This window comes from Archocentrus centrarchus, chromosome 22 (genome assembly GCF_007364275.1).
Source record: "Archocentrus centrarchus isolate MPI-CPG fArcCen1 chromosome 22, fArcCen1, whole genome shotgun sequence".
Taxonomy (NCBI): domain Eukaryota; kingdom Metazoa; phylum Chordata; class Actinopteri; order Cichliformes; family Cichlidae; genus Archocentrus; species Archocentrus centrarchus.
In genome coordinates, this window is record NC_044367.1 from 24,824,092 (window position 1) to 24,843,177 (window position 19,086).

The 19,086-nt window shown below is 41.9% G+C and overlaps 1 protein-coding gene across 4 annotated transcripts in view; it reads right to left on the reverse strand.

Moving 5' to 3' along the window:
• Positions 1 to 626: 626 nt before the first annotated feature.
• The window catches only part of LOC115801396 (zinc finger MYM-type protein 4), a 29,329-nt gene continuing 10,869 nt past the window's right edge, over positions 627 to 19,086 (reverse strand). For 2 of the 4 annotated variants that reach the window (XM_030759190.1, XM_030759187.1), the window contains exons 8-28: positions 18,850 to 19,065; positions 18,174 to 18,324; positions 17,747 to 17,862; positions 17,297 to 17,647; positions 17,052 to 17,202; positions 15,828 to 16,003; positions 15,554 to 15,731; positions 15,175 to 15,288; positions 14,908 to 14,951; positions 13,662 to 13,794; positions 6,856 to 6,971; positions 6,644 to 6,755; positions 6,289 to 6,540; positions 5,716 to 5,792; positions 5,380 to 5,539; positions 5,145 to 5,299; positions 4,922 to 5,036; positions 4,461 to 4,718; positions 4,254 to 4,365; positions 4,104 to 4,172; positions 627 to 3,817 (exon numbers count right to left, since the gene is read on the reverse strand). In XM_030759190.1, the coding sequence (XP_030615050.1) occupies positions 3,667 to 3,817; positions 4,104 to 4,172; positions 4,254 to 4,365; positions 4,461 to 4,718; positions 4,922 to 5,036; positions 5,145 to 5,299; positions 5,380 to 5,539; positions 5,716 to 5,792; positions 6,289 to 6,540; positions 6,644 to 6,755; positions 6,856 to 6,971; positions 13,662 to 13,794; positions 14,908 to 14,951; positions 15,175 to 15,288; positions 15,554 to 15,731; positions 15,828 to 16,003; positions 17,052 to 17,202; positions 17,297 to 17,647; positions 17,747 to 17,862; positions 18,174 to 18,324; positions 18,850 to 19,065 (3,207 nt within the window). In that variant the 3' untranslated portion in view covers positions 627 to 3,666. The remainder of the gene's footprint in view (positions 3,818 to 4,103; positions 4,173 to 4,253; positions 4,366 to 4,460; positions 4,719 to 4,921; positions 5,037 to 5,144; positions 5,300 to 5,379; positions 5,540 to 5,715; positions 5,793 to 6,288; positions 6,541 to 6,643; positions 6,756 to 6,855; positions 6,972 to 13,661; positions 13,795 to 14,907; positions 14,952 to 15,174; positions 15,289 to 15,553; positions 15,732 to 15,827; positions 16,004 to 17,051; positions 17,203 to 17,296; positions 17,648 to 17,746; positions 17,863 to 18,173; positions 18,325 to 18,849; positions 19,066 to 19,086) is intronic. The other 2 variants (XM_030759189.1, XM_030759188.1) reach the window with 2 other exon arrangements.

The following is a 19,086-nucleotide window of genomic DNA, read 5'->3' on the forward strand; positions in this document are numbered from 1 at the left end:
CTGATCCTCGTTCACCCAGAGAACTGGATATTTTCACTTTTTTTGGACCATTCTCTGTAAACTCTAGAGATGGTTGTGTGGGAAAATCCCAGCAGATTTGCAGTTTCTGAAACAGACCAACAGCCACGCCACGTTCAGTCACTTAAATCACCTTTCTTCCCCATTCTGGTGCTCAGTTTGAACTTCAGTTTGACCATTTCTACATGCCTAAATGCTCAATTTCTGATACTCTTGGATCCATATGGTGTCACAGAGACAGGACATCCTTAATATGGAAATGTCAAACACAGAAGCCCCACCCAAATATATGTTTCAAACAAGGGGCAGCCAATCAAAAGACAGTTAATTTTAAGGGGTAGGAAAGCCAGAGCAGCTTGTTTTAGACAGAGGATGAACTGAGGGGCTTCACTAAGACAAATAAGGGTTATTTTGAACTGTGAGTCATGCAAAGCTACTCTAGTAGAGTCCAATAATAGACATGTAGGTAGAAATGTGCATATTAAGATAATAATAAGATATACTTTTTACAGCAGTTAAAAGTCAAACATGACAACATATAACAAATAGCTTAAATACACATATATTAATAATAGGTCCCTGACACAAAGATTTTTTTCACATTTTATTGTTTTACTTTATGAATTGATGTTTCAAAACTGAACAAACCCTTCACCTCGTAAACCAAAGAGATATGGTGGATCTTCTGGGTTTTTTTGTTTTGTTTTTTAATACTTAATGGCAGTTCAGCATTTTGTGCATGAGATAAAACTTCACACCATCGTTGGGCCTCTTCTCACTGAACAATCATGATGAAATAAATGGGAGTTTCAGACAGCAGCTGTAATATTCAGACAGTAATATTTCATTTACACGAGCAGCGGTGACAGTTATGCTTGACAAGTCTGCGTGTGCACGTGTGGATTAATTCACCATCAGTCGACACTGCAAGTGCTTATAACCGTCAGTGAGGGGCTCGTTTACACTGCAACATGGATTCCATATCAAAGCGTGAGCACAAGGCAAAGGTAAAGCCACCTCAGCCTCGGTGGCAAAAAACACAAGTAACAATGAAGGCTGTACGAACGCCCCTGGTCCCCGATGTCCACAATGACAAAGAACAAATTCATATTTTCATTAAGTCAATGGAGCAACACACCCCGACTTATCCCAGAGTTTTCCTTAAGCTCCTGTTCAACCAGCAGAACTGTGACCTGCTCATGAAAGGAAGTTCAAAGGTTAAAAAAACAAGCAAAACACAATCAAAACAATGGGGCCTTAATATCCAGCATGTGGAGACACGCCTGGGTGTGGCAACAAAGTGAAAAGAACCACAGAGTTCATTCCTCATCAAAAGTCTCACAGAAAACAGGAATGACTCCAAAAAAGAAAAACTCCATACAGTCCTGTACTTAAAACACAGAAAACCTCCAGGTTTAGGGGTTAGTGCGAGTATTGTTGTCATACTTTTTATTTGTCTGCTGCTCATCTAAATTTTGTCAACTCCATTTTCCTTTAATTAGGACCCAAAGGAAAAGGGGGGGACAGAGGGGATGAAGCAGAAGAAAGTGTTAGAAAGAGGAAAGAAAGGAGGCAAATAAAACTCAGATTTCAGCTGATTATACACTAGTAGTGAGCTAACTGTTTACTACAAGGAGGAGGGGGAGAGAAAGAGAGAAATGGGAAAGCTGATGGCAATAAAATAAGGCCACGTGGGATCGACTGTATAAATGGGGGAACTACATAATATCTGATAATTAGTTAAAAAAATAAAACAAGAAAAGATGAGAGGCACTGTGAGTTTTCTATTACACTGATAATGTTAAAGGGGACCTACTGTGCTTTCATAGACTGTTAGAGTGGTGGATCATCATATTAATGATGGCCAGCCAGTGCACGCACAAGTATGAGGCCACTGAGAGGCAAAGTCCCTGGCATGAACACAACTCTGTCCATGAGAACAGAAGCTCCACCCAATTTCTGTTTACGAGGGGCAGCCAATAAGAAGATAGGTAGCCTAAAAGGGGAGGAGCTTGTTTCTGAACTGAGGGGCTGCACGAAGGGAAGACAGAGAAGGCTTATTTTGAACTGTGAATCATGCAAAGCTAGTCTAGTAGAATCCAAGAACAGAGCATAATAGGTCCACTTTAAAGTTTTATTCAGATCTCAACCAGTAAGAGTCGTCTCCATCCAATGTGATGAGTAATTTAACTGATTAAAATACAAGTTGTGATTAAAAGATCCATCCATAAAATGTTAAAAACCACACCTGAATTATATCTGGCCAATCTCCCCTTTGAGGTCGCCTTCCAGTTTCTGGGTTTTCCGCTATTGTTCGATCGCTCCCTGTAAGACCCATAATGAGCTTCAGCACTCTGCGCCTGCAGTTCCACCACAGACCTCGAGGTCGTGCAAAGAGTAAACGTCAATTTCTGTGTCAAACTGACCTCAACTGATGTGTTCAGGAGAGACTGGTGTCCAGGTACATCCAACTTTCAGTTGAAAAGTCTGTGGCATCCGAGCCTGAAAGCAGTGCATCGGGTCAGGAGCACGGGTGGGCATTTCAAGCAAAGATATTCACAGAGAACAGTGAATAGTTTTCATGGCTGCTGCAGACTTGTGGTGGAGTTTGCAATGGACCTAAATTTAATTTTTTTATTTTAATTTTGTTATTTGCATTGTTTTTAAACGGTTTAATGGCTGCAGTCTTCTTGGGATTTACATGTTTAAGCAGTATCATCTAATCTCACTGCACCACACGGGTTCTACAGGTCTGCCCTATGGCAGTCAGTAACCAGTGCCAGTGCCCCCTGTGAGACCAGGCGTGTGAGGCAACAATGGTAACCACCGCGACACCGTTCTACCCTGTGTAAATAATTATTTTAGATATTTAGTATGAGGACCCCAGGCAGTTTCTGTACAAATGGATGTTTAATGGCTTCCTCAGATTTTCTCTGATGACTTGCCCTTCTTGGTACTGAGTAACACTTCCTATGTGCATTGCCACCATCTTCTGGCTGTAGATGTGTATTACATCCGACCGGATGCTGGTAAAAACGAGGGAAACTCTTTAGAGACAGGAGCTGCAGAAAGCTCTGAAAGTCAGTGCCATCATTCACCAGCTCAGGAGGTTTTTAGCCATGTAAGTAAAGGTTTTGCCCAGCACCCACCCTTCTCATCAGAACTGGCTCTGTGTGACATTGTCATCTTCCCCAAAATGAATAGAATAGAATGCCTTTATTGTCATTATACAGGATGTACAATGAAATGAACTGAAGCTGGAGGGACAGAACGGGACTTCCAGGGAACGATCTGGAAACAGCAGGGCTGAAGCAAAAAGGGGAGACACCGATAAGACAATAACTCAGATGGGCGCCACCCCTCGTCAGTCTGTATCTGAAGTAAAAAGCACATCTGACATGCTGGGCACTGAAAGCTGTGTGTAACATTCCCTTTTTCCTGTCTAATAACATCAGATGTTTGTAAACTCTTTGTGCGTTTCTGTGACGGCCGGTGAGGTAACAAACCGATGATCTCCACTTCGAAGTGTCTGTTCATCGCGTCTCTGGCTGTTCCGTCTCCCTGTCGGCCTCCGTCCAATGTGACCGATGAGTACAGTTTTAATTCAGGGAATGTTTTGACCACAGAGGGGACTGTAAGCGCTCGACATCACTGTAAGCCATCACTCTTGGCGGCTGCAGATGAGGGCGCGTGACACGCTGCTTTCTGTTCCTTCTGAACCTCTCTGACAGCCAAGATGCGGGTGAGCATGCTCTGTAGAGTGGTGGCATCCAATGGCTGAGAAGTGTACCAGTGAGGACTGTTGAAGTTGAAATAAAAAAAAACATTATTTCTACTTTATAACATTAACATAAAGTCTTTTCTGTTTTCTGATCTTTATGAAAAATTAATAAAGTTTGATTGTCCACCATTACATAACATTACAAATAAATTCTGTCTCAATTGTTGCACGGTGAACTTGTGTGGATCACACAGCATCAAAATGTTTGCTGGGATTTTGCTTTTGTAGAAAATAACGAGACACGCATAACTGAGTCGAGAAGCAACAGCTACACCTAAGATCTGGTACTGAGCGACGTTCTGACCTGTGTGTGTGGACGTTCTGTTCAGGCTGCAGGTAAAACACGTTGGTCCTTTTCTTCACAGACTCTGGGCTGTGGGACGGAAAGGAAGTAAAATGTTCAGTTTTCGTTCCTGCAGCAGTGACGGTCAGTTTGCCTGCGTGTGAGTCTCACCATCTGGAGAGGTAGAACTCATACAGCCGGACAGGACAATGCAGGGGATTGGTGACGTTTTCCATCATCTCCAGGTCCCCCTCAGCCTCCACCTGTCTTCTTCTGAGTCGTTCTGGAAATAACAGGAAACAAAAACCCCGTCAATCACTACTTCTGGACATATTCTATTCAAAATTACACACAATTTCACTCAACAACACCCGCCACCTGTCTCTTCAGAGCCGGACGCACCAGCCCCGCTTCTCTGGAATCGGAGGTAGTAGACTTTGCCGGCTCGACTGCAGGGTTTAGAGTGGCGAGTGAAGTTGGAAAAAGACAGCCGCTGGTGCTTCTCCACGGTGTTGAAGTGGAAATGTTTGGTGCAGAAGAAGAGCAGCGTGTTGAGCAACACTAAAGGTGAGTAGGCGCCCAGCTGCTTACACTCCCACAGGTAGGACTCCTCGACACGGGAGGAAACGGCGCCACCTGGAGCAAGAAAGATGCTTGGATCTTTGTGTGTCTGCTGTTTGGGACTTAAAGTTGTACAACTTTAAAGAGTACACACAAAAAGCAAGACAAACATACTGTAAATATATAATAAGATAATAGCCTGCAGGGAATAAATTCTTACTTATACTACACTGATATGCTGAGGATTAATTGAATAAATTGAATTTTAATAATTGTACCGCCAGCTAGTAGCTTTGGTTTCCAGAGTCGAAGCATCCCAGAGATCTCAGAGGCAAACTGACTGTACAGCTGGTCAGTGAAGATGTTTTCTATGCGACCCGTCATAAACAGATGCTGTTCAAATAAAGAGAGTGGGAGTCAGTAAGGACTATTTTAGGAAAAGATAAACCTCCCCCAAAAAGAAGCAAGATGGAAACCAGTGATGCAGTCATTCGTATGCACCTGTTGTATCCCCAGACAGAGGTAGAAGATGCTGTCCGGGCTGTAGGTCTCCCCGTTTGGCCGTCGCACTTCTTTGATGAAGCGAGACAGACCAAAGCTGAGCTCAGCGGAGTTGCACTGCAGGACATCTTCTTTGACTTCAACCAGATCGGCTGCTGGGGAGAGAGAATGAAGGTAAAGCGCAAAGAGTGGAGATTAAGTGGAAAATTAATCAAGAACAGGAAAGAAATCTCACATATTTGGGGCTGCTTTTTGTGCTGCCGGACCCAGCTTCTCCAGGCTTTAACCCCGTACAGGTGGTTCAGTTTGGAGACGACAGGTGGTGTCGCCGCTGCCGCCACCGCCGCCGCTGCCGCTGCCGCACTGCGCTCCAGAGATCCGGTCCGCCTCCGACCCTGAATAGTTGACAAAAAAATGCATTTTATGGCCAAAGTAGGTGCATTTAAAACCTCATAATACCATAACGTCCAAGTGCAGGGAGGCATTCTCTGTTTTGTATCCAGGTTTCTGGATCAGTAGGAGTTTCCAGCTAGAATAACGAAATAAAGACCTCTGATCAGTGATGTCATACCCGTTTTCTACCAGACGAGCCCTCTCTGGGTCGCTTCACTCCTCGCTGCGGAGCCGGCGACTTCTGATCCAATGATTCTGCAAAAACAAACACTTTAAATCATCCGACTTCTGTTGATTGTGTTTTTTCCAACTTCCTTGTGTATTACTTCTATTCTTTTATTAATATATATTAATTATGCTGATCATTTCTAGCACCTCCATAGTGTAGTGGCTGACACATTTGCCTAACAAGCAAAAGATTCCTAATATGAGTCAGGGAGAAGACACAAATCCCTTGGGGGTTGTGTCAGGAAGGATATCCGGCGTAAAAATCTGCCAAATAAAACCCGGCGCTACCTGCTGTGGTCATTTCTGCTTTTAACTTGTCGCTGTGCTTCTTTTGTTTGTTTATTTTTTATCTCTCTAAACTTTATCTTGTTTGCCTGTATTTGTTTGAATTTAGTATCCTGGTCAAGCTTGTCAGCTGAAGCAAATCTGTAAGCTGAGTGGTGCCTGCCATCTAACCCCTAATGTTCATTATATGCTCCACGTTTCTTCAGTTAAATTCAGCTTCAGTGATGTGATATCTCACCGGGAGGGAAGTCACTTTCCAAGTCCATCATCGGGGAGGTGGGAGGCTGATCTTCGGCACAGATGGCAGCAGGGTCGCTTGTCATTTGGCTCATCTCCGGCTCTGGATCAGCTGTCTCTGGACTCTTCTCTGAACTCTGAGTAAGTGGTAGGTCAGCTGGCTCCTCTTCTTCTTTCTGAGCCTCCTCATGATGAGGGACTGTTGGAGCAACCACTTCAGACTTCATGTCTCCACTCTCAGAGGTGCTCTGGTCTAGAGTGGACACATGGAAACCCAGAAGATCATAAATACACTTTGTTGTAAGCGTTACACATATAAAAATCAGGATCAAAATCCACTTTTTACAAATCCTCACCTGCACTGGACTCATCTTTCTGTGTATCTTCCTCCACAAAAGAAGCCTCTGACTGGACAGAGGCTTCTTTTGTCTCTTTGCTCTGAGGTGGCACCATCATGGGTACTGGAACCTGCAAAGAAAAAACAGAGAAGTGTTTGATTTATTGCTGCAAAGCCTTGAAACAATCATTTAAACCTTGTGGAATGTGAATACAATGCACAAGGACCTACAGGCATGGGCATAGGCAGTGGAACAGGCGTGTGCTGGGAGTACATGTTCATAGGCACTGGAATGAAGACCGGCACTGGGACTGGAACCATTATCACCTTCACACGATCCTCACCTGCTGTGGATGATGGCCGGAGGAGGGCAATGGGGAGATAAAGAAAGGATTATTCCTATTTTTATGTGCATGAGGGATATTACAGGTGAGACATGTAAACAACACGATGCAATTAAATAAACTTTAAATGAGACTATAAAGTGACAGCAGTTAATTAAGAGGAATAAATGTGGACCTATTAGACTCATTCCCAGCTCCATATTTTTAGTCCTGCATTCTAACAGAGTAGCTTTGCATGACTCAGAGTTCACAATAATATTTTCTTATATTAAGTCTCAGTGCGGCTCCTCCTAACTGATGAAAGCAGTTAATGTTTGGCACCAGAAAGTTTTTAAAACGGATGTTGAAGAAGCAGGGATGTGTGCAAAAAAGGGTGGCTTTTTTTTTTAACAAAAAACATCTTAATAAAATAAAAAATCCATAGTGCCCCCATTACTTACTACTCTAGACCTATAAAACTAATCAAAACCTTAAATTTAATTTTAATCAGCTACCAAAATAACACTGATTGTGTCTGGGAGACGAGCACAAGGAAAATGAGGAAAGAGTGATCCATAAGAAAAGTTAAAATGTGACCAACTGCACCTTTAAAAATCTGCCAACTGCAGTGACTTTTGATTGATTTGGACAAGCAGTAGCTTTTTGAATTTAAGCTTATTAATCCATCCATCCATAAATGCAATAACCAAGATGTGGCCAGCAGATGTCACCACTTTTTAGTGTGTCAGTTCACTCCAGGAAAATGTATTTCCCCATCACTAGGCCTACATTTCTGAACCATCATGTATGGCAAAAAAAGCCTATTCCATCCTGTCAGGAGGCTGCTGACGCGCATTTTTCAGCAGACAGCAATGAACCTTCACCCCTAATCTGCACCAGGTGTCTACAGGTATAACCAAGACTTTAAGACCTTTTAGAAATCACTTTAAGGGGAATTTAAGACCAAACCTGAGCTGGAAATACACTTCAGAAGTTGATGTCAATTCAAAGGGTTTAGTTTAAGAGCAGTGCCCAAATGTGTTTGTTTATATGAAAAAAAAGCATAATGATTTCCCACTGATTGTCAAAACATCTCTGACATAAATGGTTTACTTTTTGCATCCTCATATATATAGAGACCTAAACTTTGTACTTTTAAAATGTTTATGCTGCAGCCATTAAGTTAGATAGCATATTCTATCAAGACACTGTTACTGTTCATGGTTGTACACGTAAAAACAGCAGAGAGGACCCAGATGTGCAGAGGGTGAAAACAGATTACACTGATGTGATTAAAAATATCTGACACCTGCTGCAGTCTTCTGAGGCCCTCACTGGGTGGAGATGAGTCTAGCTACTTTAGCTGAGCCACCTTATATAGGTCAAAATGCCAAATGGTTCATGGTCTTTGGGCCACATCTGACCCACAGAACACCTCCTATAACCCATGTCAATCCCAGCTGATGACTTTAGGCCCGCTCAACAATTGCCACCCTTGATTGAACCACAAATACCCATTTATGGTGACAGTCTGAGCTCATCTTTAACATTATGTCAGAATCTGTTGGCAAGTGTGTTGGCAAGTGGCCCAGATGAGGTCCAAATATGTCTATTTGGAATTTGTGCGTGACCAAAAAAAAAAAAAAAAAAAAAATTGAAACATAAATAAACCGTCACAATCGTTCTTTCGCAAATGTAGTTTATTTGCATTCTTGCTTTAAACAAACAATTCAGATGAGAATAACAAACAGAAAATGAGAGGAAATGAAACATGCACACAGAGCAAAGTGGAATAAATAGGGGGAAAAAAAACAGCATACAGTGTGTCATTAAATAAACTTCAGTAACATTACACAGCTGGAATCACATCAAGTTCAACTCAAAGACTTGAGATCAAACTTGGTTCACAAGACTGCATCAGTAGTGAGGTAATCTTCATAAATCACACATTCATAGCAAACGCTAAAACAAAGTGGAACAGTATATAAAGTTAGCTTAACATCAAATGAATGAATATTTTCATGACTCAACATGTCAGAAATTCAAGTGACTGCAGGTTTTAACCTCAAAGGTGACGCTTTGGGTGAGGTTTTCATTTTTAAGAAAGCTCATCGAGAACACCGTGCTTCAGATGACCTCCCGTCTCACTTTACGAGGGGATTTACTAACTTTCAAACTGGACACATGCCCCCCCACCCCACACACTTTATTCTCTCTTGGAAAGAAGCTGCTTGAGTCCCTCCCCCTTAAAGCCTACTTTCTTGTGATTGGAAGATTCGAAGAGCAGGTGGGTGGGACTTCTATACCTAAAATGACCATATTAGGAACAACCACTCTCACCGACATCATTTAGAACCAAGAGTATTAAAGAGAAGAAGAAGAAAAAAAAAAAAGGTCTGAAACTGACTGTTCAGAGAAGCCTGAGGTTTTACTTGTACATTAAAGTAATTTGCCATGTTTAGTTTAAGCATCCACGATTGTAACAGTGTATATGAAAAAGGATAATGGGTCCTCTTTAATGCAGTGACCATCCTGTCTTAAGAAGACAGCCAAAAGTACTTGAGTATTTCACTCAAAATACAACCACATGCTGCAAAATAGGGTAATCTCCTTCACGAGAAGCTGGAGGAAAATTAACAACTTAGACTTTTCAGCTCAAAGAAAATTAATCGCACATCACAGGAAATGGGTGGCATATTTGTGTGTGAAATGAAGGGATGAGGGTGCATCAGGAATAACAAAAGTTACAAATCAAGCTTAATGACAGGTTATTTGACAACTTTTAGAGTAAGGTCCATGCGTCAGTGAATCACCTCTTGCAGACCTCTTTGCAAATACCTCAAAAACTAAATGCTCTTAACAAAAAGAAAATACTGAGCCATGTGACTGGGTCATTAATACTGCCATCTTTAGTTCATATAAAAATACACAAAATGCCCCTTTAAGTGCATCATTTCTTTGTAGTGCCAGAGTACAAGTTCACAAAACTACTGAAAAGAAATGGGTATTTTTTTTTTGCCTTTGCTCTTAAGGCTCTGGAGGTAAATGGAAAAAAAAAAAAGATACAACTTAAGTAGTGTGGAAACGCCTGTTAAACCCTGTAGTTTTCAATCTGTGTCCGAGGTCAGGGGAGGAGGAGGAGGAGGAGAGCGTCTCATGTTGGCAGATCAGGAGGCTGTGGAGAGAAAAACTCGGGTGACACACTCGACCCTCTCAAGAAGTCAGCTGGAAAATGCAAATTCATTTCAATAAATCATGTAAGCACAACATTAATTGCACTAAAAAAGGGCTGTGGTGGTCTTAAGACTCACAAATGTACACACATACTGAATTCAGCTTTTTATTCTTTATATGGTTAAAGCAGAAGGGAATTTGTGCTTGCTCAGGAGGCTCACCTTGAGTTTCCAGTTCGGGAATCATTTTGTAGATCAGTCGGGTGTGGTAGAGTTCAAAACAGGGCACAGGGCAGAGGCTGGGCTCTCCTGAACACGTCTTACAGTAATACGATGTCTGTCTGCCCGACGGCTCACTCATGCTCTCACAATCTGTCTTTTCAAAGTGCTCCTCCTCCTCCTCCTCCTCTTCTTCTTCTTCTTCTTTATTCTTCTCCATCTCCTCATCCTCTGCCCTCTTCTGCTTCTTCTCCCCTCCCTCCTCTTCCTTCACCCTCTTCCTCTTGCGAAGTCTGCAGACCTTGCAGTCTGAGTAAGTCTCTCTCTTGCCGAGGAAATGGCGTCCGGTTAGACGTGCTGGCACGCCATCACAGGGCTGGGGTTCTTCCTGACATTTTGGGCACGGCTGCGGTGATGTGGAAGCTTGAGCAGATGGTTGGTCAGGCTGCGAGGAGCTATCTAGCAGAGCTGGTGCAATTGTTAAAAACAGCTAATTGTGAGCAATGAGTAAAAGATTAAGAAAAATAAATTAAAAAGAATCATCAGCTGTGGCCTGCAGGAACACCGCTACCGAGCATAGACATTATCTTTTGATTTTAGGTGCATGGTGTAGCTAGAAGCAGTGACTGATACACAGCCAGTATCAGCTCTTATAATTTCATACTATTACTGCCATCAGCTATCAGAATATTAGCCCAGCTTTAACTGCCTACCTTGAATGTACACTGAGATAATATTTACATAAATCTGGGGGTGTAATGGTGCGTGCATTCGTCCCCGAGTGTGTGAAATGCCCAGTGAGCCTGTCAGAAGCTTATTTAGGCCGATGTATTTGTGCACCCAGAACAATGTTGCTAGAGTATGAGCTCCATCCTGAACATTTCAGCAGAATCTGTTGGCAAGATGCACATTTTTACACTACAAACATTTTACACACATTTTTACGCTCCCTTATACTGCAGGAACTGCAGCTACTAGAACACAGAACACTCACCAAGAATCACTAAAATTAACTTGACTTTTGATAAACTGAAGCGAGTTCAACATCTCCTTTATTAGGCTGTGGGACGGTAACATTTAAGGCTTAAATGTATCCAGGTTAAAGTTTCAGAGCTCAGCACTCAGTCATAAAATTATTAACTTAGATTAAAATGTTTATTTTTACTGCTCTGTAGGCTAAATCAACAGATTAATGATTTTTTTTTTTGCAACACTCATCTCATCTTATTTGTAAAAATGCTGCATTTTACTGTTATATTTTATATTCTTCATATATTTTTAAAATTGCCATTTTATAATCATCATCATCATCATCATCATCATCATCATCATCATGATCATCATCAGATAATGTCTCTGACTGAATTAAGGGGAACTCACAGGGATCATTTTGTGTGGAAGAAGAGTCACATGACCTGCAAAATGCTCCTTTTTATGTGAGCGTGCAAAGAACCTGAAGCAGAAAGCCTTAACAGAGAAACCTGATAGCCACCATCATGATACCCATTATCTCACTGGGGTTTTAGGTTTTGTCAAGCCAGTCAATGCAACAAAAGCCTCTGTTGAATTTCACTCACGGCGCCCCCCTCTGGTGAGCATGGAGTTCACAAACATCAACGTGACCGCAGTCTGGAGTCATTTCACACCTGCAACTCCAAAAGCTTTTCTTTTCTTTGTTGTTTAAAAAGCCTTTTAGCTAACTGAAATAAAAACTAGACATTTAAAAATAAATAAATAAATAAAAAAACTCAACTAAATAAAATGATTTTGTGAACCTGGAAGACTAAAATAAAATGTAAACAGGAAATATCCTCAGTTTAATTTATTAATTTGGTCAAATTTGTTATCACAGCCTGCCTGATGAGGCTTTGACGGACATGTTAATTGAGACTACAAGACTGAGTCAGCTGCTTTCAAGAAGTTCTTTGTATTTTAATGCCTGTATTGATTTCCCATTACCATTGCCTCCAGCACATGCCCTCCACATGCCAGAGGACTAAAACTGAAACGGATTAAAAACTAAATGTTTTCAAACAGCAGCAGCAGAAAAGGAACATGAATAAAAAATAAACAACTTTCATATTATTCATGTTGATCCTGATGTTTTTATTTTAATAATAAAAACGGTTTTGTTGATTTATACTGGATGCATTTTGTTTCTGTTGACATTTTGTCTTACAAAGTTGGGACACTTAAGTTGACCCTGATGTTGCCTTACACATAAAATATTCATTCCCAGCCTGTTCCCGGCAGTCAGGAGGAATACTGCTTATAAATTTAACACTGTAATAGACTGGTGCTTAGTATCAGCAGGTACTGGAAGCCAAGGTATCAGAACTGGAAAAAGGTGGACTGGTGCATCCCTACTTTGTATATACTGTGTGTCTGCGCATTTGAGAAAATGCAAAGTTGAAACCACTGGTTGATTTATCTGCACTCTTTAACAAAGACCGGCAGATAGGAAAGGAAGTCCTGAATCAGGTCCCTACCAGTTACAACACAAGCCTCAGACTGGTTGATGGATTCATACATCAATTCTCTGCCCTTTCCATTTTCATGGTTTTTCTACAGCCAAACAATCAGAAAAACTATGTCTCAAGTTCGTCACTGGTCTTGAAATGAAGCACATGGTAAAGACTTAAATAAAATTGGATGTCCTTAAATATAAGACTGTGGTCAAATAATTTTTTTTGATTAAATTGTTTGCAAATAATCCTTGCAAGCACTGGTGGTGCTAGGGTAGCGGTCTGTTTTTAGGAAGTATTTAGTTAATAAGCATTTAAAGTGTACGGGCAACTCATTGTAACCTGCAAGAGATTAATTAACTCACTTAATGAATATTTCTTAATAGATACACCCCCCCCCCCCTCCAGTTTATAATTAATCAAATAGTTTTTCCTTATTGACTTTTAAATCATTCAAACACCTTGGTGTCCTTATTTACAAAGACATATTTTCAGAAACTAAAATATTCAATCACTGCTGTAGTGAATAATACATAAAACTGTGACTTGTATGACACCCCCAGTAAACACAGCACGAGCCTCAAAGGGAAACCTAAACCTCCAGCTTTTTAGTTAGAACATTAATAGAGAGAAAATGTAGCACATTTGCATAAAATGAACATTTCTCCATTTAAAAACTGTTACAAATGCTAATTCTTTAAAGGTGTTCCACATCTGTTAGTGTGCTTTGTGTTCACCTGGCATTGGTATGCCCTGTAATGAATTTTACGGTCAGGAAGCAGCTAAAAGTGTGTAGTTCCGCTCCTAAATTGCACTGATAAACTACCCAAACATATTTAAGTGATTCCTGTAATTACCTCCTGATTCAGTGGAAGGCAGCTGGCACATGATCTCTTGGTCCACGGTGAAGGGCCGGCACAGAACGGACTTGTTCTTCATCTGACGTCGACGGGATGAAGGCACGCGCATGGCATCAGTCTGAGTACTGGCCTGGATACAAAGTATTAAACAGTAATAATAAACAAGGAGGAACTGATATGATTCCTACTTGTAAATATGTTACAGTGGACAGTTTTTCATTTCTGACCACATCCCACATAAAATATTTAGAGGAATAATTTTGGGTACCAAGAAGGGCACCATTTTTTTTCACCTCTCTGGCCTGGGTGAATTAATAAAAATGGATACTGGGGCACCAGTTTAGCTCACAGGTTGAGCAGCTGACCATATGCTGCAAGGCTAAATGCAACAGCCTGGGTTCGGCCCTGACCCGAGACTGCCCGTCTTTCCCCAAACCCTTTCCCCTCTATCTGGTCTCCTCTTCACTAAACTATCTAATAAAGACAACAAGCGCGCTGCTGAGCAAGTGCTCGGCTGTTTTGCATCGTAACGGGAGGGTGAAAAGCACAAAAGCAAGCGTGCAAATGAGTTTTCTGCACAAACAAAAGCACGTGAATGTGGTTTGTACAAATCACATTCATATTTACAAAAACAGGATATGACCAAATTGAATTAGTCGCAAATTGAATGCGTCTCATACAAAAGAAAAGAACATGTTATGTTAAATGTTCGAAATGAAAGTTAAATTATGCACGTGGTAGACAGTAACTGTACAGTGCAGCATTTGTGCAACTTATCAAACTATGCACTGTACAATAATAGGCCATGAAAAAAACAAATTGAGGTGATATATTCCACATACAAGACAATGTATTCCACTTCTTCTCTTGACCTCAATGAAAAATGTCATGAGATGAACAAAAGATGGGAAAGAGAAAATGGCATCAGTGAGATTAATAATTTTTTATTTTATTTTTTTAAGGCGGTGGCGAAATCACTCAGCTCAGGGCTCTGCATAAATACAGGTGACGCCTCTGTTGCTATGACCATCTTTTATACGCAGAGTCTGCTGAGGTTGCTCAGTGGTCTGCATGAGCTATCAAAGTGTTTACTTCAGGTTTACAAAGGAAAATGAAGTAGAGTCCCCCCATAGAAAATAAAAATAGACCCAGTAATATACATGATTGGTCTTCTTTAATGTTTGGCAAAAACCTACATAAGATCTAACCTGAAAGAACAAATACACACAGAAACAGTACGTACGTGGTCGAGGTTCTTGCCATCTACACTGGAGGTTGGAAGTGCTCCTAAAAACAGAAGATATGCATTGTAAAAACCACTCAAGGACTGCAAATAGCACAAGCTGCTTTAGAGGTAAAAGGATAACAAAAGGTGTATATTTAATCTTTTAGACTCAATAACTGGGACAAGCTAACTAATAACTTTTTTTTAGAAGCATCTGTACTCTGCTCATTACAAAAAAATAAACAAAACAACATTTAAGTAAAAGAGACCTGCGTGTACACTAACCGGTCAGAGTGGTATCTGCTGACACGCTGGGCTGAGTCGCGGAGCCGTTGGCCAACGAGACGACGTCAGCTATGACTGGATTCATCTTTGAGGAGTGGTGGGGTTGGGTTGGAGCTGGAACAAGAGAAAAACGAGGGGTCAAACCCAGGAAAGTAAATGCAACCCTGCAGTCGCTGCTAGATGACTGGTGCAGCAGTCCATCACATCATTCAGCTGCTTCTCTAGAAAGTCTAGTCTCACAGTCAAATAGACTCCACAGAGGCTACACTGCAGAACAAGGACTCTCATCGTCAGTCTCGTTCCAAGGCGGCAGAGTCGCGAACAACCCTCTCATCCACTGGTGAAAACGTACAGGGAGCAAGCTGAGAGGACAGTTTACCGTATGGTGTCTGTGGCGCCGTTCCAGTCCCATTACTGCTGCTGTGTTGGCTCGTCTCGAAGTGAAGGTGGCAGTACTGCTGCACGCAGGGCAGGTTGCAGAAGTTACGCACCGAACCCAAACACTGCAGCTTCTCCGTCATGTAGCCCTGTTTCCTACAACTATCACACCGACCCATCTGCACCAAAAGAAAGAAAAACACAAGCACAGTCAGCATGCTCTAAGAGGTTCCACCTGGTTCAGTGTACAGTGCAGTGTGACACCCATAACTCACCCCATAGTAGAGCACAGTGTACTGGGACATGCAGTGGGGTCTACAGAACTCCTCTAGCTTGCCTCCGTAGTGGCTGTGCAGCATCTTCTGCGTGATGCCAGAGCAGTAGGTGCAGGGACGCCAGGCATGCTCCTTGTTACGAGAGGTCAGGTCATGCTTGAAGAGCAGCTTACAGTCTGGAACACACAGCAGGCAAGCTATTAACTCAGCACCACACACACACACACACACACACACACACACACACACACACACACACACACACACACACACACACACACACACACACTTACTTAAGCAATTAGAAAATTAGAACATTTAGCCGTTTTAACATCAGTTCTGACAAGACTCTCTGAGTTGATCTTTGGGTTTAATAAAGGTTTTGCATTTTTTTTTTTTTAAACTAACATGTTTGTGAATGAGGTTGTGGAAGGAACAGGTTTATCTGGTATCTCGAGTTTCTGCTTATAGATGGATCTTGTTGACAGTAGGGCTGCAACGATTCATCGATGTAATCAATGACATCGACTACAAAAATTAGTTGACATGGAATTTCAGTGTCAAAGCGTCGTATTTTAAAACCCATCCATCTATTTTCTTCCGCTTATCGTGTGATTTTGTAGGTGCAATACACTACAGGAAGAAATGGGGGCAGTATTACCTCTATTGCCTGCAAATAATACCAACGAAGAAGAACATAACCGAACAACATAACGATGCTGGAACAGAGGACGGTGGAGAAAATGAAAGAAAATGGAGAAAGACTGTCAAAAGTGTGGGAGCATTTCACAGGAAACAAAAATTAAGTTGAATGCAGACTGTGCAAAGCAGAGCTTTCGTTCCACGGCAGCATTACTGCAATATGTGAGCGATTAAAACGCCGGCAACCTGGAGCTGTGATGTCAGCTCTGGATGGGTACGTTTTAGAGAATTAGTACATCGTTGATACCATGTTAATGTTTGTACAGTAATGTTTCTGTTAGTTTACCTGTTGGAAACAAGGGCTCATAGATGATGTTTGCAAGGCAGCACTATTTCAGTTATGTTAGCTAACAAGTGAAGGACAATGGGAGCAGCTACACTGGCTCCTATTTTTTCTTGCATTAATATTAGCATTCATTCTGAATGCAGCTGGCTGAATTATGTTTACTAACCAACGTAAAGAAACTGACTAGCATTAACTGTGTAGAAGAGGATGGAAAGCCATCTTTGAGCATTACTCACTTTCACTGCAGAAGACCAGGTCCTGCTGGTTGTAGGAGATGATGTCAAAGATCACCTTATCCTGTTTACACCACTCGCAAACGGCAAGGATATTTTTCTGGGTTTTATACTGCTCACAGCACATCTTACTGCAGAACACAGAAATGCGGCCCTGCAGGCAAAAACAACAATTAGCAATAATTAGTATAATCATTTTTTATGGTGTGGCACTAGCCACAAAGGAGTATATGACCCATTTTACTTACTTGATGACTAAACAGCAGCGGCTTGGTGTTGAACTGTTTGCTGCACTGATGGCAGGTCAGTTTGGAGGCGTCACCTGGCTGGCCCTCTGCCGGTTTCAGGGGGTGGCCAGCTTGGGTTTGTCCTGGCACAGAGGGGGAGGAGATGGCCGGGTGGGGAGGCACAAGTGGGGGCACTGAGGTATGGCTGGGATGATGGCCTGGATAGGGGACTGAGGAGGGGTAATCCTGAGGGACGGGAGGGACTGAGCTGGCTCCGGCAGAGGGACCTGGTTTGGGGGCATCTCTGATGGAGGGGTCCCTGAGAGAGGAGGCTCCATTGGTTAGATCTGGCTGGGAGGTGTGGCCAGACTTCTGTGAGAAATGAAGGGAAAAGAAAAAGTTAATTTTACAAGAAGGCTTAGACAAACATTCGCACCATTGCTAAATTTATTAATGCCATTGCTGCTTTACCCTGAAGATAGACACACAGGTATAGGAGCAGAAGTTGCGTATGGTGCCGTCCACCATGGCCAGATGATACTGAGGAACAGCTGTCACTTTGCATAGGCAGCATGGGAATGGAGTACCTGCAGAAAAACAACATTATTTTAATTTAATTTAAAAAAAAAAAAAAAAAAAAAAAGAAAGAAAAAAAAATATTTTTTCTCCTCTGGGTCAGTTTATTTTTACTAGCCTCGAGGGAAAAAACCTAAATCTAATTACTTCAGGGTAGCTTAATTTGTAATATAGTTAATTTATAGTTATTACTAATCTAAATCTACAAATTAATTAGCAAATACTGTATCACTGTTAAAGAGAACTCTCTGCTACAGCTGTAAGCCCTCTGGTTGTCACATGACCGTGACACATGAGTGTGTGTGTGTGTGTTGTACCGTACCAGTGAGATTGTGTTGAGGTGGTCGACTCTTTTCCACGCAAACCAGTGAACAATAAAGCTGAACTTTGCCCTTCTGGTCTCGTTCCATGATTGTGGAGGACACGATCACCGTCTTATGACAGTAGGCACACTCCGTCGTCTTTCTGCAGGTCTGTGCAGCAAATGATAAGAGGGCGCCGTGCTTGATTTAATGACATAATGATTCATGGGAATAGATAGATATATACACAGAAGCGGCACCTGGGCTTGTGAGATGCATCTGTGCAACACCCCCCCCCCCCCCCCCCCCCCCCCCCCCCCCCCGCCCCACCCTTTTTTTTTTTAAACTAGGAAGTAATCCTTGAAATTAAGGATCTCTTTTGTAAGGCTGTCCTAGAAGGAATATTTTTCAATGCCAGGAGCTGCATGGAACTTCAGCAGGTTACGGTGATTTTAATAACACATTTAGGGTGCAGCTCCACGTGAACAATATAGCGGTGCATCATTCCTATGAACAGAAGAGACCAATGAAGCACCTGTGTGTATCAATGCCCTTCCTGTCTCTCTTCACTGTACACTTTCTAATAGAGGCAAAAAGGCCAAAAGTATATATTTTTTTAAAAAACTGATTATCAAAAATGAACAGCCTGCCTTAAAAAAAGTTAATCTAGAGAATTCATGAAAAAAACATTTATACCTGTTTGTAGGTGCTAATGCAGGTGGGACCACAGAAGTTGAGCTGAGACCTTTCAATCGTGAGCGTCTGACAGGAACCTGATTTGGTGTTGCAGTAAAGCCCGCAGCCTTCACAGCAGTTCATGGCTAACTGGCGTATCTTGCGCCAAGTTACAAAACACGCATCGCTGCAGAGTCTGTGCAGGCGGCCTTGATGGGTGACCTCGTGCTCAATTGGCTGTAGAGAGGATCAAAACGT